This window comes from Choloepus didactylus, chromosome 8 (genome assembly GCF_015220235.1).
Source record: "Choloepus didactylus isolate mChoDid1 chromosome 8, mChoDid1.pri, whole genome shotgun sequence".
Lineage (NCBI taxonomy): Eukaryota > Metazoa > Chordata > Mammalia > Pilosa > Megalonychidae > Choloepus > Choloepus didactylus.
In genome coordinates this window covers 112274473-112299163 of record NC_051314.1, presented here as the reverse complement: position 1 = coordinate 112299163, position 24691 = coordinate 112274473, and the positions used below count along the sequence as shown (strand labels likewise).

At 35.2% G+C, this 24691-nt stretch overlaps 1 protein-coding gene across 2 annotated transcripts in view; it reads left to right on the top strand.

The window, feature by feature from the left end:
- PDE3A (phosphodiesterase 3A) overlaps positions 1-24691 on the top strand; it is a 343776-nt gene that overhangs the window by 207811 nt on the left and 111274 nt on the right. For both annotated transcript variants that reach the window (XM_037845708.1, XM_037845709.1), the window contains one exon: positions 1037-1087. In XM_037845708.1, the coding sequence (XP_037701636.1) occupies positions 1037-1087 (51 nt within the window). The remainder of the gene's footprint in view (positions 1-1036; positions 1088-24691) is intronic.

Below are 24691 nucleotides of genomic sequence, written 5' to 3'. Positions count from 1 at the left end.
CTTTTGATTGAAATTGAGTTATACCTGTAAATTGTTTGGGTAAACTGAACTCGTAATGATGTCGTAGCATAATGATTTTATAGAATTCAGTCTTGTTAGCCAAAAGCTCAGTAAGGTTTTCTAAATATGGTTATCACACATTTCTTAATAAAATTATTCAAAGGTGTGGTTTTTTTTGTTTCTATTGTAAATAGTTTTTTGTTTTTTATTACATCTGCTAAGAAGTCACTGCTATTATGTAGCAAAGCTAATCATCTGTATAAGTATGTTGCATAGCCTTCCTTGTAGCATGCTGGCTTATTAGTTATAAATAGTCCTTCATGTTGCTCATGAATAGTGAGTATAATAGATGAACACTCTCATTCTTCACATCTGATATCTTATATTTCCTTAATATTCCTCTAGTTAAATGTGTTTCTCAATAAATAAATATTGAACTTCATAAACAAAGTGGCTCAGGGCTATTATAACTGCAGGAATAACTTGATAATATTTTGTAGTCTTTATTGTATGAAAATCTACATTTTTAGACTTTGAGGGCATATATCACATTAAATAATTTTTATCTATATAACACATATTTTGTGATATTATCTGAACTGAATTTTTAAATATTGAAATAGTTTCATTTTCTGGTTCTTGTCACTCATGACAGTAGATTAAGCTATATCAGCATACTACTTCAGCATATTTTCCCAATAAAGTAGAAGCTTAACGATATACAAGTGAAGTTTTGCGTGTTTTAACATCTAACTAGTTTGTTCCTGACAAGGAACAGTAAAGATATACCTTAGAAGACTCCCTTTGCTGCATGGTAATATTAAAATGCCCCCCCCCCCAAACAGCTAGAAGTTGAACTATTAGCTATCAGTCCAGATGTCCGTTACTTTAGGTCTGACAATCTGTTCACAATGTCTATTTAAGACATTACCATTCAAACATAGATTTCAAAACAGTATTCTTTAAAAGAAAAAGGGTAAGTATTTGCCTTGTAAAATAAGTATCATTTAATTTACTGAAATTATTATCTTTACAGCTCATGGGACATTCTGAATGGGATCACAAGCGAGGGCCCAGAGGATCACAGGTAAGGTGGTTTTTTTCCCCTTTTTTGTTTTTTTCGTTTTGTTTCTTGATACTTTGACCAAGCTGTGGTTTTTCTAAAACTCAAGAAATAATAAGAAGTAGAGAAACAGGCAAAATAATCCTGCTGTTTGTTTTTATTTAGGTTAGCTGTAATTAAAGTCTGGATTTCAAATCCAAAGACAGATGCCAGTATATTCCTCTAAGAGCTTTCTGGTATCACAGATTGGTTGTGTTTATGTGAATGTAGATTTTGTATTCATCTTGTCTCTGTGGAATTAATTTTGATCAACAGCCCACTCTCTTGATTTCATTCACTTTCTTTGATAATTTCTCTACTTTTTTCTTCTTTTCTCTATCTTCCTGGTTTTGGTTAAATATTTTGAAATATAATCAGAGGAAATCCTGAACTAATTAGAGATTTTGCTCTAAATTAGCTGTCTTAGAGAAATAGAAAGATGAAAGGAACTATTATTTTTGAGCAGAAACAAATTTTAAACCTTTCTATATTACCAGACTGTTTTAATTGTCTTATTCTATGTCTTAGGCAAGGAGAAAAGCTTCCATGACGCATTTATGCTTTTTAATGACCTAATTAGACAATGTGGATTTGTTTTGCTTTCATAATTATTTTGCCTGACAGAATAAAGGCTGAGTTTCAAAGTAAGAAAATTATCTCTTCTAGGGCGCATTGTGAAGAAATATAAAAATAATTTATCTCATAACAGTCTATGTTTACCTGACTGTAAACATTCCAAATAAAAATTAAATGGATGGAACATTTTTACTTCCACAGCTCACATTTTGTATTTGGCACTAAAAAACATTGTTAAAAGAAGTAGGATTTAATGTTCAATACTGTATATGAAAGTTTAGAGTATGAAAGTATGAGCGTCTCCTAAGTGTATGTGTATCTGTGTTGTCATTGTTTGCATAGGTAATTGCATTTAATTTGGGTCTCTGGAAAATAAAAACAAGTGACTGAATTGGTTTTAGTTGAGATTTTAATAGTTGAGATTTTATTCTTGTCTATTATCAATTTGATTAGTAGGTAATACAAACTAATCCAGTTACATTAGCATTATCCAAAAGAATCTATGCCTTGCTTTCTTTCCCACACTCCCACGCCCCTTTCTCCCATTTTCCCTGGTAGTCCTACCCCTGCATATATCTACAGTATTTTGTATCAGAATTTGAATATTTTTATGCTGCTAAGTAGGTAATCAAGAGTGAAATTGTATAGTAAATGCCTTGTGACCCTAAACCAATGCAAAGTAAAAATGAGCATAAGTAAAAAACCACAAAACACTCCGAATTCTAATTATTGCCACCAAAGACTTTAATATCAAGTATAAGCTAAGGAATGTGTTGAGTATATGGCCATACAAAGTACTGTTTTATAAAAAATTATTATTGAAAATATATATTATTTACTCCTGGAATAATGTATTTGGATATCATTTATTTTCACATTTAGATTGGTGACTCTGTCAATATACATTTTTTTAAAAAAAAAAAAACTCATAAAATCTCAATTATTTAAAAAAAAACTCATAAAAATACATTGTTCATAACTTTAAACACAATCCAGAATGAAAATTTAAAATAATCTAGATATTACACACAGCTTTCTAAAGCTTCAAAATTCTGCATCCACACACAAAACAATATTTTCATGAATAAAATTTGATTATATTTGCAATTCAGAAGTGGTTCTAAAAAGCAAAAGAATTAGAATATTCTTGCTTGAATTACTATTAAAAACGTCAAGGTCTTTCATGGATCTCTCAACTAGAAGAATACTATTTAAATGTAGTAAAACTTTGTCCCACATCCTTTCCTCAACTCAGAAAAGAATTGTCAAGATAAAAAGCAAACACACACACACCACACACACACACACAACAGTAACAACAGCAACAAGTTATTCTTTAGAAATTCCAAATAGATAAATTAGACATTAAGTAATAACCTTTCTTTTAATCCCCTTCCTCCAGTTAAAAAAAAACAACAAAACTCTGTATTTATATTTTAGGTAATTGGTGCTTTCTAATCTTGCTATCATTTCCTTGAATGCTATGTCTAAAGCCTTTCCGCCTTTCAAAGTGACTTTCAGACAGACATCGTTTGAACACAAATCTCTTCATATTTTACCAATGCTTGTGAATCTCCTCAAATCACATCTCAGTTTAGTTTAATTTAGGGTAGGTTTTTAAGCACTTACCATGTATAAGTCTAACATGGGGGGAAAAACTTGAATGACAAGGTCAATGCTTTCTACGATGTAACAAATTATAGTTGGAAATAGAGCAACACTTGTGTACATATAATTCACGTATAAGCAAACTGGCAGATGCAAATTTCAATATATAAACAAGGTCTGATGGTAGTTTCAGGAGAAGAGAGTATTTATTTCTCCCTAGCAGAACAAGCAAACACTTCTTAAAGACGATGATACCTGAGGTGAACCTTCAAAGCTGGATAAGTTTCAAAAGTACAAATAGAGGGAAAAATTGGATGGAAAATCTTGAGTGAAAGTCTGAACAGGCAAGACTGGCCATGTTTGGATGTGTGTAAATTTTCTTTATAATGGCTTTATAAAAACTTATAGGGGGAGAAACTAAGATGGCGGCTAGCTGAGACAGGGTGAAAAAAACGCCTCCGTGAAAAACACTAGCTAAAAACTAGAAAGTGACCTAGAATACCGGTTACAGCGATGCGCCAGCTGATGAGGGCTCCTCGCTCCAGAGGGGCCGTATGCTTGGTGAAACCGGGAGTCGGCATTCCGAAACGAGTGAGTAAGCTGGCTGGAAGACCCGCAGCCGTGCGGCGGGCTGGGGAAGCCAGGGTTCAGCGTATGGAGACCAGCTGGCTCTTTTTAAGAAAAAAAAAAAGGAGTGGCTCCAGTAGCAATTGTGGGAACCACACAGTAAAACACAGCAAGAGGGGACTGGGCCGGCCTCTTGCTGTCTGGCTGGGAAGGTAGCCCGCAGCAGATACCCTTGGTTCAGGGGAACGGAGGGGAGAGCCGGAAGCAGAAAGAAACTGCGCGGCTTGCAGCTGGCCCCCGGAGGGCTGGATAAACTCCTGCCTGGGGCCGTGCCCACAGCCCAGAGCCCCGCCAGTTGTCCCAGAGCTGGGAAGGAGGAACTGTGTGAGGAGGAGGGGCCTGAGACACCCCGCTCGGCCATTTTTGCTTCGGCCCGGGGCTTCCCTTGTGGGACGGCGTGCACTGGTGACATAGCACAGCATTCGCTCGGCTGAGCTCCTGGAGGATTGCGGCTGGGAGGGGGGATCCGCTCGGAGAACCCAGGGACGCTACACCAAGTCCGGTGGTTTATGGATCAGCGAGAGAGAGGGTCTGGGGCTGAACTGAAATGAAGGCTTAGACTCATGTGGCGGCCTTGAATCTCCAGGATCCTGGGGGATTTGAACATTAGAACTGCCCTTCCTCCCTGGCCACCTGTACACACGCCCCACATTCGGTGCGGACAGCTCCAGCAACAGACCCAAACTGAGTTCTCCAACTGAACCCCCAAGAATCATTTCCTGACACAAAGCGGAAAAAAGGTTGAGAACTGACTCGAGGGATATAGGTGACTCACAGACGCCATCTGCTGGTTAGTTAGAGAAAGTGTACGTCACCAAACTGTGTTCCTGAAAAATTAGATTGATATCCCTTTTTCTTTACAACTTGAAAGAGCCCTATCAAGCAAAACAAATGCCAAGAGGCCAAAAACAACAGAAAATCTTAATGCATATGATAAAACCAGAAGATATGGAGAATCCAACTCCAAACACACAAACCAAAATATCAGAAGATACAGTATACCTCGCAAAATTAATCAAAGAACTACAATCAAGGAACGAAAACCTGGCAAAGGATTTAGAGGACATCAAGAAGACCATGGCCCAGGATATAAGTGACATAAAGAAGACCCTAGAAGAGCATAAAGAAGACATTGCAAGAGTAAATAAAAAAACAGAAGATCTTATGGAAATAAAAGAAACTGTTGGCCAAATTAAAAAGACTCTGGATATTCACAATACAAGACTAGAGGAAGCCGAACAATATCTCAGTGTCCTAGAAGCCCACAGAACAGAAAATGAAAGAACAAAAGAAAGAATGGAGAAAAAAATAAAAAAAATCGAAATGGATCTCAGGGAAACGATAGATAAAATAAAACCTCCAAACTTAAGACTCATTGGTGTCCCAGAAGGGGAAGAGAAGGGTAAAGGTCTAGAAAGAGTATTCAAAGAAATTGTTGGGGAACACTTCCCCAACCTTCTACACAATATAAATACACAAAGCATAAATGCCCAGCGAACTCCAAATAGAATAAATCCAAATAAACCCACTCCAAGACATATTCTGATCAGACTGTCAAATACTGAAGAGAAGGAGCAAGTTCTGAAAGCAGCAAGAGAAAAGCAATTCACCACATACAAAGGAAACAACATAAGACTAAGTAGTGACTACTCAGCAGCAACCATGGAGGCGAGAAGGCAGTGGCATGACATATTTAAAATTCTGAGAGAGAAAAATTTCCAACCAAGAATAGATTATCCAGCAAAACGCTCCTTCAAATTTGAGGGAGAGCTTAAATTTTTCACAAACAAATGCTGAGAGACTTTGCCGATGAAAGACCTGCCCTACTTCAGATTCTGAGGGGAGCCCTGCTGGCGGAGAGACAGGGAAAGGAGAAAGAGATATAGAGAATTTTAACAGACATATATAGTACCTTACATCCCAAATCACCAGGACACTCACTTTTCTCTAGTGATCACAGATCTTTCTCTAGAAGGGACCGTAAGCTGGGACATAAAACAAGCCTCAAGAAATTAAAAAAAAAAAAAAAAAAAAATTGAATATACTCAAAGCACATTCTCCAACCACAATGGAATATAAATAGAAGTCAATAATTTTTGAACTGTAATTCCACTAGTTACTTCCTACATGATATAAAATACACAAACTCTAAGGACAAATCAGTGGTTTTGAACTCAATGTAAAATATGTAATTTTAGACAACTATATAAAGGAGGGGGATGAAGGAGTATAGGAACATAGTTGATGTGTCCTATTGAAGTGAAGGTGGTATCAAAGAAAAACAAGATTGATATGGATTTAAGAGGTTAATTTTAAGCCCCACAGTAAACACAAAGAAATTATCAGAGAATATAACCATAGAGATGAAAAGCAGAGTTTGGGTTAAGAGAAATGGGGGAAGGGGCAATGGGGAGTTAAGAAAGGAGTATAGGGTTGCTGTTTGAGGTGAAGGGAAATTTCTAGTAATGGATGGTGGGAAAGAGCATTACAACATTCTAAACGTGATTAATCCCACTAATGGAAGGCTAGGGAGGGAGTGGAATGGGAAGACTTAGGCTGTATATATGTTTGCACAACTGAAAAAAAAAAAAAAGACAGTCTAACTAGATGACAATTGAATGCTAAGGATGAACTTGGATGGGACAGGAGGATAGAGGACAGGTGGCTCAAAGGGACACAGTAGAGACATAAGGAAAAGGAAATATAGAATGTAAGCTTTGTATCATTGTTGAATCTATTGTACTTCTTAGCTGCGCTTAATGGGATTGCATGAAATAATGTTCTTGTTCATGGGAAGTGTATACGTGAATTATAGTGAATGCTCAAGGATGTGTGCAGCTAGCTCTCATATGTTCAGACGACAGAGCGATAGATGATGGATGATAGGGATGGAGGGAGGGAGGGAGGGAAAGAAATAGTGATGTGACAGCATGTTAAAGTTGGTGGATTGAGCTATCGGGGGAGGGGGGTCAGGGTATGATGAAATTCTGTGTATGGGGCTAGTATTGTTTTTGCAACTGTTCTTATAACTTTGAATTTATTTCAAAATAAAAAAAAAAAGACTAAAAAAAAAACTTATAGGATAGGAACTGATGCAGAAGCTACTGTGGAGGGAAGAATCTGGAGAATGTCATGAATTACTTAGTTTGAAACTAAGTACTTGAAATATTAGTGTCATAAACACAGACCAGTTAAGAGGGAAGATGATGAGTTCAGTTTTAGCAATGTTAAGTGAGAAGTGATGACGACAATTCCAAAAGGAAATTTCAGGCAAACACTTGAGGTGCCTGTCTGCCTCTCTGTTGCCAAATGAGAGCAGAAGATGTCAATTTGCCAGTACTAATCAGACAGGTGGTAACTGAACTATACCAGAAGATAGACTCTCCAAAGAAGAAAATTAAACAAGAAAAGCAGAGAACGGCTGGTTCTTGGGGAACATTCACAGCAAGGGCTGGGAGGAGCCTGCGGAGAGAGTGAATTCGTGCTAGTGAGACCAGCTGGAGGAGAAATGCTAGAGAATCGCAAGTGGTGTCTTCTCAACTTAAACCAAGGAGAGGGCTGAGACCACAGACAAAGGTTCAAGAAGAGTTAAAACAGAATAATATTAGTAGAGAGAGGTCCCTTGGAGGAGTTTTGTTTTAAAAGAAAGGTCGGATTGAAGAAAGAGGGGGCAGTAGAAGGAAGTGAACTTTCTTTTTATGCTAAGGTGAGGTGTGTGTCTTTATAATGGCAGAGGAAAGGAGTCAGCATAGAGAGGAAAACACTGAAAATTCTCAAGAGGGAGCTAAGGACTCAGGCAACTGTGGATCAAGGAAGGGAAGGCACTTTCTTCCACAGTGGCCCTTGTGGCACCTGCGTTTTCCTCTCACTCTACCAACCACCCCACTGCCATTCCTCCCATTTCAGAGAAATTGGTCGTGTTTTGAAACAAACTTTTGGATAAATCCAATAAAAAGTACAGATGAAAAGGCTTCAGAAAGAAAGTAGAGACATCTCTACTAAAAGAAGAGAGAAGAAATAGGGACAGGTATTACAAAATAAAGGAAATACTGTGAGCCCAGTGACTTCCAGTGACTTCAGTTTTATCAGTAGAACAAGAGTACATAAAGGTGGAAATGTAATAATGGAAAATCTTGAATGGTAGAAAATGTATGAAACAAAGTTTTTTTTACATGTCCAAGAAAGGGAACTGGCTTGATGTCTCAGTATCAAAAAATACCCAAGAGAAAACAGAGAGTTGCCTCAGATGTGAGTGGGTGGCCTGCAAGTCAAATTTTAACCTATTTTACTTTGACTCCAAAAATGTAAATATATGTCAGGCAGTTTTTTAATGTTTAGGTATGAAGAAGTGAAAACAACAACAATTTGGCCTTTAAGCAGCCTATAGTTTTGTTCAAAGTCAGCCTTAGCTCAGAGGATCAAAAAATTTCAGCTAGGCATTAATCATTACCAGGAGAGAGCTCCCTAGGCCCCCTTGGAGCTTAATTTAAAAAAAAAAAAAAAGGATTTCCTCAAATTTGCCTTAGTCCCCCAAAATGATATCCCACGGGCAGTATCACAGATGATAGCAAAGTGCACCTTTTATACTAAATACTTATATTGAAAAATGCACATCTCACTTCAGTTAAATCATTTCACACTTAATTACATATGACTGTTTAGACTTTTCAAAAATTTTATTCAGATTGATTTATTCTACTCTATTATCAGTAATTCTCTGACATAAGTTTCCAGTTCACTCACAACTTCCTTGATTTTTCTTTCTTTTTTTAAAATGTATACTCTCAAAAAGAAGATCATCCAAATATAGGAAAGATGCTAAAACGAAAAGTAAACTTTCAGCAGAACTCTTTATCTGGCTGTGTTCCCAGTAATACCAAATGAAGTCCAAGCATTAAATTCTCAGAAGGCAATTAGTTGCTTTTTTTTTCCTTCAAATTCTTGAAGAAAGGTTTTTTCCAATGGGAAATTGAGAGGCAATAAAAACTGTTCTCCTTTGGAAGACTTAAAAATGGTAGGAGAGGATTCTAGGGAGCAGATAATTTCTAATTACTTGGCTGAGGGACCTTGTGGGAAAATAAAAATAAAATCTTCAATTTGTGAATTTGTAAAACTCCTAAAATTTTATGTACTGGACCAGCAGTCCTTTACTTACCCATATTAGAGACTAGCAGGTTCTTCAGTCTTTTAATATATTATTGATGACTTAAACTGTCTACCTCCCAGACCTTCTCAATTATATTTAAGACTCCTTGCCAAAGAAACAATTTTTTGTGTGATTCACCTAGGCTTCAAATGATTGATGCTTTTCTGTAGATAATGAAATTCTGGTTTGTATATTCCTAATTAATTGAAGTTTTATATGTATAAAAGAAAGTTCTGACTATTCAGGTGGGGAAAAATAGTTATTAAATATTCTAGGGTATAGTATGCTTGGAATGAACCTGTGACCTCTTTAGTGGCATGCCTTCAATTGTCTCCCAACTACTGGGATTTCCGAACTGTGAAACTTCTAGTATAAGAAGGATCTACCTAGTTCTGTTAGCTTTTATATTACTATTTTAAGTCATAAGGATGAATTTTGATGGGAGATCATGGTACTTCACTCTCCCGTCTACTTCATATTCAAGAGAATGGGTCTATTAGTAACAGCGGCTGAAGTTGAGTAACCCAAGCATTTGCCTACTAGTCAAATTTGGTGATGAGTTAATTCATTTCTGTGTTAAATAATTTTTAAATTATATAATTCATTGGTTTTTTTATGCCGAGTTGTACACGTAATCGTGATTAAGCTGGCTGCCAGTGTTACTTTTTCTGAAAACAATATCCTTTACTCGCACTTCTTCTCCTTGTTCAGTTTTCCATATGTCAGCCTACCAACTGTTAGTAGTGTTTCAGAAATTGTTCCAATAATTTTTTCATTTTTGGCATCTCTCCAAAGAATTTTGTTTCAGTTGTGAAATTTGTTTGGATTTGTTTATATGGACAGGGACACCACAACAAATATTGTCCGGACCCCACACATAGTAGGGGTGACTTTGTCATCTAGTGTCTTCCTGACACTTCTAGTGACATCTAGTGTCTTCCTGACACTTCTAGTGACATCTAGTGACATTCCTGACACTTCTCGTGACATCTAGTGTCTTCCTGACACTTCCTAACCTGACACTAGTCGCAGGAAGGACTCTAAATATTATATACATTTTATCCATTAAGTCCTCTCTAGAAGTTTTAAGTTTTTACCCTTACATGTTGGACATTCTTTTTCTACCTCTCCCCCGCCCCTGTGGAATTGTTTTTGCTTTGTTACGGTTTACTGTTATATCTTTATAAAATCCATCCTTGTAGGGATGCTGTTGACAATTACCACAACCTGCACATGTGAAGAGAACTCAGAGAAATTTCTCTTTGGCCATTGTTACAGGAAGAGAAAGCTGCTTCTCTTCAAGTGAACCCACTGGTTTTTTTAATTTCTCCAGCATCCCTGAACTTGACCCACTGCATGCCAGTAGCATCCCCCCACCCATTTGTGAAAACCAAAATGTTTTCAAGTCATTCCACAAGTCCTCTGGGTGACAAAATTGCTTCTGGTTGAGAACTACTGAGATTACAGTGTAATCTCTGCTATGCAGACAGAAGATGGCAAATAAATATTTACTGATTAATTTTGACAATTCATTTATGAAAATGGAGAAAATGCTTCTTTGAGCATTTATTCTTTGAGGCCTTCAGGTTTCATCTTTCGTTCTGCTAAACAGCAATTTTAAACAGTGAGGTAGTTCATTGTGAAATAGTTTACTCACAGCAGAATCATGTCCTAGAAACTAGAGAGAATAAGTGCTCTCTCTACATTTAAGTATTCAAGTGATTCAGAGGAATAGCTAGAGAGAGAATGTGACTCTGTCCACGTATTCATTGCAACATGTGTTTTTGGTCAACTGATGAATGACCTTCAGTTAGTCACTCTTTATTAGAGGCCCTGGTTTCTTTTAAAAAGGAATCAAACAAGTCCACAGAAATAAAAGGAAAAATTGCTACCGGCATTTATGTCTTTATTTTTTTCTCTTTTAAGGATTATTAGGTACATTGTGTGATACTTACCGAAGGACCCTCTAATCTTGGGGAATGTGGAGATCATTCACAGAATGTGTGCCCTGCCTTATGCTTGTTTTTGCCAAATCGGAAACTTATGATTCCTTATATGAAAGAAAAAGCAATGAAATAAGCACCCATTGACATAGGCATTAATCTACAGAAGCTGTAAATAGTTTAAGCAATATACAAATAACACAAATATTTTAAATCTAAGCGCCTATAAAGTAAGTTTATATATCTTGGAAATTAATTTTGCAGCAGTAAAGTTTTGCTTCCTACTTGTTTAGATTAATAGAAGAAAGATATGCTAAATTGAGGATTGTTAAATTTATTTTTGATTTTCAATATCTGATAAAGAGAAATAATTTTTAATCATGTTCTGGGTGATTTTAGTGTGGCATAAAGTGTGAGCATGTTCTTTGTCAATTATGGAAAAAATACTCTACAAGGGAAATTTGGAAGATGGATTTTTGATTGTTATTCCACTTACAGATTGTTATTCCACTTTTCTTGATGAAAAGAAGAGTATGCTGAATATAATCAGATTCTCATAGGAGACAAAAATCTAAGACTCGATTGTATTGACTAGAACAAACCATCAAATAGGGAGGCACCAAAAGGGAGGAGAAGTGAAAAAGATCATATGGCAATTAAAAGGCCAGTCAATTAGAGAGGATGAAGTAAGGCAAAGGACTGTGGGATATGGTTATAGAAATTTGGAGGGAATGAATGTTTTTACTTAGTTTCTTATTAATGTATATCTAGGTTATTTGTATTTCTAATAGAGAAATATTATGTATTTCTAATAGAGCATTACAATCTTATTTACAGTGCAGAAAGTTTTCTTTATTACCATTCTAGATGACAAGTTTTTAAAAAGATTGTTTAATAGCTTCCCCTACAAGATGCTGGCATCAAAGCAACTGATTTTTAAAAAAAGTTTTAAAGAACAAAGTTAGCTTTGGAGTTCTGTTCTCAGCATTAAATTATTTTCCCATTTTGTATAGAATCCAGCCATCATGTAAAATTAAGTAAATTCAAGCAACTGGTGCTAATAATTACAAAGCAAAACCTTGGAATGACATTAGAGATATTAGTGAACTGAAATTACCTCATAAGTCACAAAAATGCAGCTTCTTTTGTCAGATTTGATTTTCCAGATCACAGGTTTCTTTTTTTCTTTCTTTCTTTTTCTTTTTTTCTTCTTATTTGTTTATTTATTTTATTTTATTTTTTTGGTGGTAATGCATTACACAATGACTGGTTCCTGGAAAACTATGAATGTTACAAATTAAAGCTTATTCTTACTGGAAACCTGCAGGTTATCAAACACTAATCAAAATAGTTTGCTTGCTGAGTTCCATTACCCTTATGGTTGAATGCTTCTAGGTGACAGTTCACAATTGGATCTCCACAACTCTTTCCAGTTTAGAATTTTGTAACCATGTTCTTTTCTTTTCAAATCATTTTAACCCTGAATCTACAGAAAGTTGTTTGCACAGTACCAGTGATACACACTTAAAAGAGTAGTAATAAAAAGTTTGGGAGCAAAAGCTCTCAGAAAAAGATTCTTGGTGACACAAACGTATGGAGTGGAAATTTCAAAAGTAAACCAACATTATCAGTCAGTAAGAGGAAAAAGTGCAAAGAGATATAGAAGCTTTAATCCTCCAAGGATTGGTAGGAGAAGAATGGAAAGTGTTGTATATCAAAGACGGTGCAGAAGAGACCCAAGGGAAAAAGGATTGGTAAATAAAGAAAAGAGCATCTCATGAAGCAAGATAAGGACATGACCATTTGCAGCCCACTGGTGTTGAGAAGGTTAGAAGTAGTATAAAGTCCTTTGATTTTGGGAATCATAATTTGGGAATTGGGCATGTTTTAAACCCAATTTTACTGCTCAGTGTCCTAGTCAGGTTTGTGGTGACTTGTTGCCATAACTTAACAGTTCTTTTCTGGTACTTCAACAACTTGGCAGTCTGCTGCAGGTTTATTGTATTTTTAGACGTTTGTATGATTTTTTTTTTAATATCCCAATTCACCACATTATTTTGTGAAAGCTGATTGTAGGACACTTTCGTTTTATTCTTGATGTAGAAATAGCATGACTTTAAATAAGTTTTGCTAAGTAATATTATTCCAGCAGTCAATTTTATTTTATACTGATCATGGAAACCCAGCGTTTAGTGTATTTTCAATTAACATTTCAAAAATAAATGAAAACAAATTAGAATTTATGAACCTAGAGTTCAATTTTATTCATATAAGTTTTGCTGAACCAGTAGGTCTTGAAAATTTTCTAATAGTCCACAGTAAAATGTAGGGACAATCCAGGATTTAGTGGAATTATTTCTATAGCAAAATAATAAGGCCAAAAAGAATTTTGTTTTGTTTTATTCCTCTGCCTTCAGGCTTCTCTATTTCTAAATCCTATAAGGAAAGTGAAATTCCTTCATTTTAATGTACATGATGTCATAATGTAAGAAGGTATTTTATTACTTTTACTGTAAGCTAGCATTAAGGTATGAAGATGAATTTGTCATGTTGGTGTTAATTAAGGAGAATACAGTATTTAAATATATGTTCCTCTGTAAAGGAACATATTTTCTTCTCATTCTCAAGGAGTGTGGCTCCACTCAGGTCCTTTCTTTTCCCATTTCCCTTTTCCTGTGTCATATAACTTTTTAAGCTCAGAGGGGAGCCCATCTGATGCAGCTCAAGGATCTGAGATTTATATAAGGACTTTAATAGAAACTTATGACATGTGATGTGACCAGGCTTTTCACTATTTTTTGCTATTTATTTGGCTTAAAGCCAATGGAACAAACTGAACTTGGCATTGCTATTTATGTTCAAAAAAGAAGAAAAATATATAATTTTTACCATTTTTAATGTTTTGGTCTTGGCACTGTTACTTTTGTTTATGGAAAAAGAAAAGAGAGGAAAAAGCATTATTTTGACTTCACAATATAAATAATCATACCAAAATGAAACTTCCTAAAAAAAGTATTTGTTCATTTTTTTCTTATAGTTACGATAGAGATTGCTTCTATTCAGTGCAATCTTTAAACAAGAAATAATTATTAATATCTTTTTAAATTCAACTATAGGATTAAATGTGCCCCTCAGCTTACAGTAAAGATACATTCTCTTAGAATCTAGCCACTTTCTATACATATCCATGAATAATAGAAGCCCTACATTATATTGTGGCTGTTTCCTCTTGATAAATTATAACACAATTTAAAGTATTTAGACTTAATAAAAGTCATAATTAGCACTTAATGTAAAGCTCTTTTATAAGTGCTTTATAAACATTATTAATTAGTTTAAAATATTAAGTTTTCATCTGGAGTGCATTTCTACCAAATATTAATGAGGAAAAATAGTCATATAAATAATTTCTATAACTTCAAATTTAAAGGAAATTCTGTTTTTTTCATCTTGTGCACTAGTGGCCCTTAACATTTTAACCTGTAGATGTAGTAGAGGAAGTAAACAATTTTCCAAGAATGAAGCACTTTATACAAATTATGGACATAGCTGGGAACATTAAATATCAAATATTTGAGACATATTCTTTTTCATGAAATGTTTCAGACATATAGCAAAATACAGTGGATAATGTATCAAAATATACTCATCACTTAGATTTAATAAATATTAACACTTGGCTATATTTAATTTAGAATTGTTGTTACTTGATAGAGTTAGAAGATTGGTTTGAAATATTCTTGTTAAACTTTTTTCATAATATGTACATTTTCTTCATTAATAGGTATTTAATTAAATTTGTGTCACTACAGTTGACCTTATGGGAATTTGAGCATGTGGAAAAATTTAGAGAACATGGAAAAGAATTAGGGAATATGAAAAGAAGATGGAAAGGATTACTTTTTCAAGGGGACAGGCAAAGTGTTGATTAAAAAAAAAAAGTGCATTGATAAATGTATATACAAGTAATATATACTTTAATATCATCTGTAACAAGCTGTTATATAAGCAATATATAAATAAATGTGCATCTAGAAATATGTTAATATAAATGCATGAATGGAATCATAAGCATGCTCTGTATTAAAAATAAAATTGTTATTTATTTAGAGATGTTAAGAAAAAATCCACATGGTTTTATTAACATTAAATATTCTGTTACAAAGAGACTAGCTTTGTTAACCACACTTAAATTTTTTTGAAGTCCTGTTTTAGAAAATCATCACTGTAATAGCCACCAGATCAACTTTAAAAAAATACTTCATTTAAAGAAATTATAAAGCTGGAAACTGATATTATCTACTGATACACTGTTTTTCTAAAAGTTTTACTTTCTATATATTGTATGCAAATACTTAATGATTATTTTAACAGCTTAAAAGGCCGATGCTCTACATTATTTATAAATCTATGTAATCATTTATGTGGGAATTAGTGTTAAAGGTAGTATATTAGTCTCCTCTTTCATAACTATTTAGAAGTTGTCATATTCGCATACACACTGATAGATTTTACAAGGAGAAATCACAGTATAAAATAAAGATAACACCTATTAAGGCACAGCTTTCTTTAATATTTTAATCAATGACAAATACAGAAGAATGCAATGCTTATATTTTGGTGTTAAAGAGCAGGATGTGTAGCTAATGTGTAGATGGCATGAAGAGAAGAGAATTCTCATTAAACTCCAGCTAAAGTACTAAACTAAAAAGATGACACAGAAGAGAAGGAAATAAAATTCTGCACTTAAAATTTTAATAAAATTCAAGTATGGAAAGTGGATAATATCTGCCAATGTATCTGTTTATAAGCAAATGAAGAAACAAGGAGTAAGCCATAAAGAATTTGGTTTACTTGAAGCCTGATGTCATAAGTTTTGATCACAACAATTTCTAACATCAGTGTACCTTGGATTTCATTAGCAGAAGTATTCATGGCATTCAGAGCAAAATAATTAATCCAATAAAATCCGTACTGGCTAGATGACCCTTGGGGTGTTGTGTTCAATTCTGAATGCCAGATATCAAGAAGGGTATTGAAAAGCTGATACACTCACAAAGATCAACATTTTTAGAAACCACGTGCCAGAAGCAGTAGAGAGTTAAGCTCGAGAAGAGAACCTCTTGTGAAAGGCGAGAGTGTGAGTATGTGCTCGGAGTTATCAAAAGTGTTATGATGTGGAAAGAAATGAGATTTTTTCTCTTTGTAGTCCCATAAGGTAGTATTTAGACAAATGGATAGAGGACAAGGGCAATCAGATTTTGATTAAATATGGGGAAAGCATTTCTGGCTATTTAAACTGATTTAGAAATAAGAGGTAGATAGGAAATACAATAAAATAAGGTAGTAGTTTTCCTGAATATGAAATTGAAGTGATTGTTATCTAGGAGAGTTTCCTGAAGAACATTAGATGAACTAACTTCATAAGTGTAAAGTCCAAGATAACAAAATCTTTTTTTTAAATTTTATTGTAGATAAGTATCTATATATCTATCTATATCTATCTATCTATATATATATATATATATATCACAAAATTGACCATTTTAACCATTTTAAGTTTTCCATTCAGTGGCATTAATTACATTTACAACGTTATGCTACAATTACCACCGTCTGTTACCAAAACTTTTCCACCAACCCAACCAGAAACTCTGTACCCATTAGACATTAATACTCCGTTCCCCAGCCCCACCCCTGGTAAACTCTATTCTAATTCTTGACTGTATGAGTTTGTATATTTTAAATATTCCATATAAATGTTATCATGCAATATGTGTTCTTTTGTGCCTAATTTCACTCAGCATCCATGTTGTAGCATGTATCAGAACTTCATTCCTTTTGATAGCTGAATAATATTCCATTGTATGTATGCACCACATTTTGATTAGCCATCCTTCCATTGATGGATATTTGGCAATTTTTAATGTCTCTGTGAACATCAGTGTTTAAATATCTCTTTGAATTCTTGCTTTTTTAATTCCTTTGGATATATACCTAAAAGCGGGACTGCCGGGTCGTATGGTAATTCTATGCCTAAACTCCTGAGGAACCACCACACTGTTTGTATCAGTGGCTGTACCATTTTACATTTCCACCAACAAGTACAAGTTTCCTTATTTTTCTGCATCCTTGTCAGCACTTGTTATTTTTTGTTTGTTTCTTTGTTTGTTTGTTTTCAATAGTAGCCATCCTAGTGGGTGTGAAATGGTGTCTCATGGTTTTGAGTTGCATTTTCCTACTGGCTAATGATATTGAGCATCTTTTAATGTGGTTATTGGTCATTTGTATATCTTCTTCAGAGAATGTTCAAGTCTTTTGCCCATTTTTAATTGGGTCATTTATCATTTTGTTGTTGAGTTGTAGGAGTTCTTTACATATTCTAGATATTAAACCCTATTAGATATATGGTTTACGAATATCTTCTCCCATTCTGTGGATTGTCTTTTCACTTTCTTGATAATGACCTCTGCTCACAGAAATGTTAATTTTGATGAATTCCTATTTATCTATTTTTTCTTTTGTTGCTCTTGCTTTTAATGTAAAGCCTAAGCAACCATTGCTGAATGCAGTGTCCTGAAGATACTTCCTTATTTTCCCTCTAGGAGTTTTATTGTTATTGCTCTTAAATTTAAGTCTTTGAAGCGTTTTGCTTAGATTTTTGTATAAGGTTTGTGGTAGGCATCCTCTTTCTTCTTCTTCTTTGTTTTTTGTTTTTTTTTTTTGCAAATGGAGATCCAGTTTTCCCAACACCATTTGTTGAAGAGACTTTTCTTCCCCAATTGGCTGGTCTTTGCCCCTTTCTCAAAAATCAGTTGGCATTGGCCATAAGTGTGAGGGTTGATTTCTGAGCTCTCAATTACATTTTGTTGGTCTATATGTCTGTCCTTGTACCAACACCATGCTGTTTTGCTTACTGTAGCTTTGTAACATGTTTTAAAATTGGGACGTGTGAGTCCTCCAACTGTTTTTCCTTTCCAAGATGGTTTTGGCTGGTTACAAATTCCAGTACAGTGCTGAGTAACAGTGGTGACAGTGGGCATCCTTGTCTTGTCCTGACCTCAGGAGGCTGTGTATGAGTAGGATGAGTATGATGTTATCTGTGAGTTTTCATATATACTGTTTCTCAAGAAAGAGTGCTTGATTTTGTCAAACATTTTCTACATTAACTAAGAAGATCCTGTGTTTATTTTTTCTTCGTTCTGTTAATGTGAGGTATGACATTAACTGATTTTCTTATGTTGAATCATTCAGCACTTGATCATAATGGATAATTCTTTTAATGTGTTGTTGGGTTAATATGCTAATATTTTGTTGAGGATTTTTACATCTATGTTCATAAGGGATATTGGTCTTTAATTTTCCTTTCTTATGATATATTTATTTGTCTTTGGTACAAAGGTGATGCTGGCTTCATAGAATGAGTTAGGAAGCATTTCATGCCCTTCATTTTTTTTTTTTTTTTTTTTTTTTGAGCGTTTGAGCAGAATTGGTGTTAATTCTTCTTTGAGTGTTTGATAAAATTTACCAGTGAAGCCATCTTGTTCTTGGGTTTTCTTTGTTGGGAGGTTTTCATTCTGATTAAAACTCTTTACATGTTATTGATCTGTTGAGATCTTCTATTTCTTACCTTGAGTCAGTATGCATTACAAAACTTTTTCATTACTCCAAACAGAAAATCTTTTTCCATTAAGCAATAACTCCCTGTTCCCCCTCCTTCTTGGAGACCTCTGATCTACTTTCTGTCTCTAGATGTTTCATGTAAGTGAAATCCATGCAATAGTTGTCCTTTTGTGTCTGGCTTATTTCTCACAGCACAATGTTTTCAGGTTCATCCATGTTGTAGTATGTATCAAAACTTAATAACATTTATTCTTTAATAATATTCTATTGTATTCCAAATAAAATATATACAATATTCTATATTGTATATGTATATCACATGATGTTTATCCATTCATCTGTTGTTAAACAGATATTAAAATTTACTTGTTCAAGATACTAAAATCTTAATCTCCTAAATTAAGCACATTTCAGTGTGTCTCAGAGAAGAGCCCTGTTATCATGCCCTTCATTTGATGGAAGATTTCAAATCAAGGCAAACCATAAATTTTAAGTTCAGACTTGGATTGTACTCTGAATGAAGTAGAATAGTAAGTTCCCCATGTGGAGTGATTTTAAAGTGGCGTTTCCCATGAACTGGCAGTATCCATTCAGTATCACCTAGGGAGCTTGCCAATTAAGCAGATTCTTTAGGTTCCATTTGCCAGGTTTTAGATGGAACCAGGAAAACATCTCCATTTTAAGAAGGTTCCCAGGTGATGGGATGAGTGACCATGTTATTAAGTCATTGAGTAAATGAGATGGCGTGGATGGTGAACAGTTTCACTGCCTAAAATAATTCTCCTTTGGCTCACTCCTATCTTACAGCTAAATTTCTGTACTGATCCATTCTTATTCAAATAAACATGTGGGAGTTTAGATTTTATATTGATACTAGTCATTAATTCATTAGTATGGATGAAAATGGTTTTTAATGAAGGGAAGAGGGTAAAGAAATGAAGGTATAGAATACTGGAAGTGAAAAATGGAAATAACATTGAGGATTGATACTGGTTTCCCTTCCTCCACCCTTTGGCACCAGGACAGTAATGTTGCACAACTCCAAGAAGAGCCATTCACATTATAATCTATATGAAAGATGCCCTCTGGATTTGTGCAGTATGCAACATGCTCAGCTGCACACATTGCCCTATTTGGCCCTTCAAATTTACTTCTACACTAAAAGCAGAATGATTGTTCTAAAACCTGAACTTGATCACACCACTCCCACTAACTCTCAGGAAAAGGAAACAAGGACTGTTATTTTCTGACTCCTAGCTTTCTAGCAACCTCTCTCTCTCTAAAATAGATAAAATTTCCTAGGCCCCGAGTGGCATCAGGCTATCCCACTCCTCTGTGCTTTCACAAGCATGTTTACTCTGCCTATAATAAATACCATTCTCCTTTTTATCCTCCTAAATCCTTTTTCAATACAGCTGAAACATTATCTGGGTCCCAGCTCTTATTTAAGCATTAACTGTGCTCCCAAAACACATGTTACATCCATATTGCATCTGTCATAGAATTTAGCATACAGTGCACAGTTTCCCCCTAGGCTAAAGCTTCTCATATCCAGGAACTAGCTCTTGATTGAAACCTGCATAGTGACTGCCACCCAGCAGTTGTTCAAGACATGTTGACTCAACGAATGAATTAATGGGGCAAACTGTGGGAAGTCTGAGTGCACAGAACTTTCATTTAGCCTAATTTATGTTGCAGCTATGGTGTGACCTGGATTTAATTTGAGGATAAAAGGAGTTCCAGTTAGTACTTTCAAAAGCATATTTTGAAAAAATGAGAATTGTTCTAACAGAATATGAACTTTAAAAAAAAATCATTACTAATGGTACATGGTGACAATATTTTCCAAAATAATAGAGCCTTTACTGGTAATGGGTATGAATAACCTTTTTTATTCTAGTGATTTTCAGCAGCAATTATATTATTGAAGGATAGTTAAAAAGCTCTTTTAAAAATAATAAATCCAGAAAGCAATGGGAACCAAGTTTATAATAAACTTAGTCAACTTATTCCTTAAACATTCATTAATTTAACTTTTTAAAAAAATTGTTTATTAAAGAAATTGCAGGTTTATGGAACAATCATGCAAAAAAATACAGGACTCCCATACACCACTGCAACCACTAAACACTTGCAGTGGTGTGGAAAATTTGTTACAGTTGATGATAACACTTTTTTTGTAATTCTACTATTTTTTAACAGTACTTAACATTTGTTACAATTTATGAAAGATTATTGAAGTAGTACTATTAGTATTGTCTGTAGTTTACATAGAAATATTTTCCTCCATATTCCCAACCTCTTATTTTTTTTCATGTATGTCTTTATTTTATTACTGGATAAAGAGAATGTCAGTCACAGGTTTTTACAATCTTGTGGGCATGTGAAAAGCTATATAGTTATCTATTCATTATCCAAGACCAAGTCTACTGGATTACAATTCAAAAATTTCGAGTATTTCCTTCTGCCTATTCTGATACACTAGAGACGAAAAAGAAATATCTATATAATCAGTCAGTAGTCGTAGTCATTTGTCAAATCCTAATTTTTCAGTTGTACCTCCTCCACTCACTTGATCATTCTCTCAGTCTTCAGGGATATCTGGACAATGACCATTTTAGATTCTTCGTGCTGGAAAGGGGTGTCAACTTTATGGGGTAGAGGAATGCAACTGGTTGATGTTCTTGGAGAGACTGGTACCTCTGGGTTTCAGGGCTTATCTGGCATAGGAACAATCTAGAGGACTTAAGTTTTTGAAAAATAAACTTATTAAGTAAAACATTTATGGAGTCTTAGATAGATCCCAGGGTATTCTTTAGGGCTTTCAGGAATACTGTTGTTTGGGGCTTGGCATACTGTGGCAATTTGCAATATTTGGTTGAAGCTTGCATAAGAGTTACCTCCAGAATGACCTCTAGAATCTATGTGAAATCTCTTAGCTACTAAAGTATTTTGTTTCATTTCTTTCCCCATTTTTGGTCAAGAAGTCATTCTCAATACCATGATGCCAGGGCCAGGCTCATCCCTGGGAGTCATGGCCCATGTTGCCAGGGATATTTATACCCCTCAGAGTCATGTCCCATTTAGGAGGAAGGCTAGTGAGTTTCTTTGCAGAGTTGGCTGAGAGAAAGAGGCCACATCTGAGCAACAAAAGAGGTTCTCTGGGGGTGATTCTTAGGCATAACTATAAGTAGGGCTAGCTTCTCCTTTGCAGGACTAAGTTTCATAAGGGCAAGCCTCAAGATTGAGGGCTTGGCTTATTAAATTGAGAGTCCCTCATACTTGAAGAATATTAGGAATTCTCTAGATAGGGAATTTTAATAATTCCACACTTTTTTTCTCCAGTCCCTCAAGGGAACTTTGCAAATAATTCTTTTATTTTCTGCCCCAAATACTCAGGAATGTATCAGGGTATTACATTAACCTGTATAGAGTAACAAGATCTCATCCCCTATTCTAGGGTCCATGTAATTAGGTTATTTAAATACACTGACAAGAGAGGTTAGGTTAGATAGTGTGGTACAGAAAATTTAAATTTTGGACAAATAACATCTCTTCCTTTGGTCTCACACAGAAGTTGGGGTTTAAAACACAGACAATATCATTCTTTACCCTGTATTCTGATTTACCTTAGTCCTAACTGGGTCAATTTCATTCCTGTCTCTAATTGGAGTCTGAACTCTTTTTCAGCTTCCTCAACAGTCACTGTATGGAGTAAGCTGACTTTCAGAACTGCAGAGCTCTAACTCTGAGTCTCAGGTATCACACAGATACCTAAACTTTCAGGGAACTACCAAGTTATACTTAAAGAGCACAGCATCTCAGTATTTAGAGATAATAGTTAAAACTCAGAAGTAAATGTGACTGCCATGAAGAGCTTACAATCTAGGAACCTTTACAGTGTGCCTTATTGAACATGCACTTCTAAATCATCGATTGCCCAATCTCTGCCCACTTTCTATCCCCTAATAACCTAAGCTCTCAGAGTTTGCTCATTTTAGTTAGTTTATATTAGTGAGACCATACAATATTTGTCCTTTCACTTCTGGCTTATTTCATTCAACATAATGTCCTAAAGGTTCATTCACCTAGTTGCATGCCTCATGACTTCATTCTTTCTGCTGCCACACAATATTCTGTCGTATGTACATACCACAGTTCTCCCTTCTGTTCACCAGTTGATGTACCCTTAAGCCACCTCCATCCATTGGCAGTCATGAATAATGCCATCATAAACACCAGTGTGCAAATGTCTATTCATGTTCCTGCTTTCAATTCTTCCAAGTATAGACCTCATAATGGGCTGGGAGGATCATATGCGAACCCTATACCCAGCCTCCTGTGGAACAATCACACTGCCCTCCCAAGGGACTGCCCCATTCTACTTCCCTGTTTACAGTGAATAGGTGTATCTGTCTCTCTCCACCTCTTCTCCAGCACTTGTATCCTTCTGTTTATTTTTTAACAGTTTTATTCACAAGCCATACAATCCATCCTAAGTGTACAAGCAATAGCTCCTGGTATAATCATATAGTTATGTGTTCACCATCACAATCTATATGTGAACGTTTCCATTTCTTTTGCAAAGAAAGAAGAGAAAGAAAAAAAAAAGAGACACAACAATGACAACAAAAATCCCATAAACCTCCCCTATATCCCCATTATTGGACATTTAGCTTTGGTATATTCACTTTGTTGCAGTTGATAACAGAATATTAAAATGTTACTATTGACTATAGACCCTGATTTGGATTTATTGTATTTTTTCCATATACCATCCTGTGCGAGTTTGAATGTATTATGTCCCCCAAACCCCATTATCTTTGATGTAATCTTGTGTGGGCAGACCTATCAGTGTTGATTAGATTGTAATTCTTTGAGTGTTTCCATGGAAATGTGCCCCACCCAACTGTGGGTGATGACACTGATTGTATAATTTCTATGGAGGTGTTGGCCCGCCCATTCAGGGTGGGTCTGAATTAAATCACTGGAGCCTTATAAATGAGCTGACAAACAGAAGGAATTCAGTGCAGCTGAGAGTGACATTTTAAAGAGGAGCCACAACCAAGAGAGATGCTTTGAAGAATGCACAGAAGCTAAGAGAGGAGCTGCAGATGAGAGGCATTTTGAAGATGGCTGCTGAAAGCAGACTCTTGCTACAGAGAAGCTAAGAGAGGACAAATACCCCAAGTGCAGCTAAGAATGACATTACTGAGGAACTGCAGCCTAGACAGGAATGTCCTGGGAGAAAGCCATTTTGAAACTAGAATTTTGGAGCAGACACCAGCCACGTGCTTCCCAGCTAACAGAGGTTTTCTGGACACCATTGGCCATCCTCCAGTGAAAGTACCCGATTGCTGATGTGTTACCTTGGACACTTTATAGCCTTAAGACTGTAACTGTGTAACCAAATAAACCCCCTTTTATAAAAGCCAATGCATTTCTGGTGTTTTGCATTCCAGCAGCATTAGCAAACCAGAACACATCCCATTTTCAACACCTTGCAATGTGACATTCATTTGTTCTCCTTCATGTAAAAACTTTATATTGGTACCTTTAATCACCATCATTGTCCACTCTCGATTTCACTAAATTATACAATCCCAGTTTTTATCCTCTGTCTTTCCTTCTTAGCTTAACTGTTTTTAAAATGCAATTTTATTGAGCTAGTCACATACCATAAAAACATCCAAAGTGTAGTCAGTTCACATTATCATCATATAGTTGTGCATTCATCAACACAATTTTTTAAACTTTTTCATTACTCCAAGAAATAAAAATGAAGAATAAAAATACAAGTGGAAAAGAACACCCAAAACATCTCATACCCCCACCCCCCATCATTCACTTACTTTTTGTCTCCCTTTTTCTACTCATCTGTCCATACACTGGATAAAGCGAGTGTGGGCCACAAGGTTTTCATAGTCACACCGTATAAGCTATATAGTTAAACAATCATCTCCAAGAATCAAGGATACTGTAATTCAGTTCAACAGTTTCAGGTATTTCCTCCTAGCTATTCTAATACACTAATAACTAAAAAGGGATATCTATATAATGCGTAAG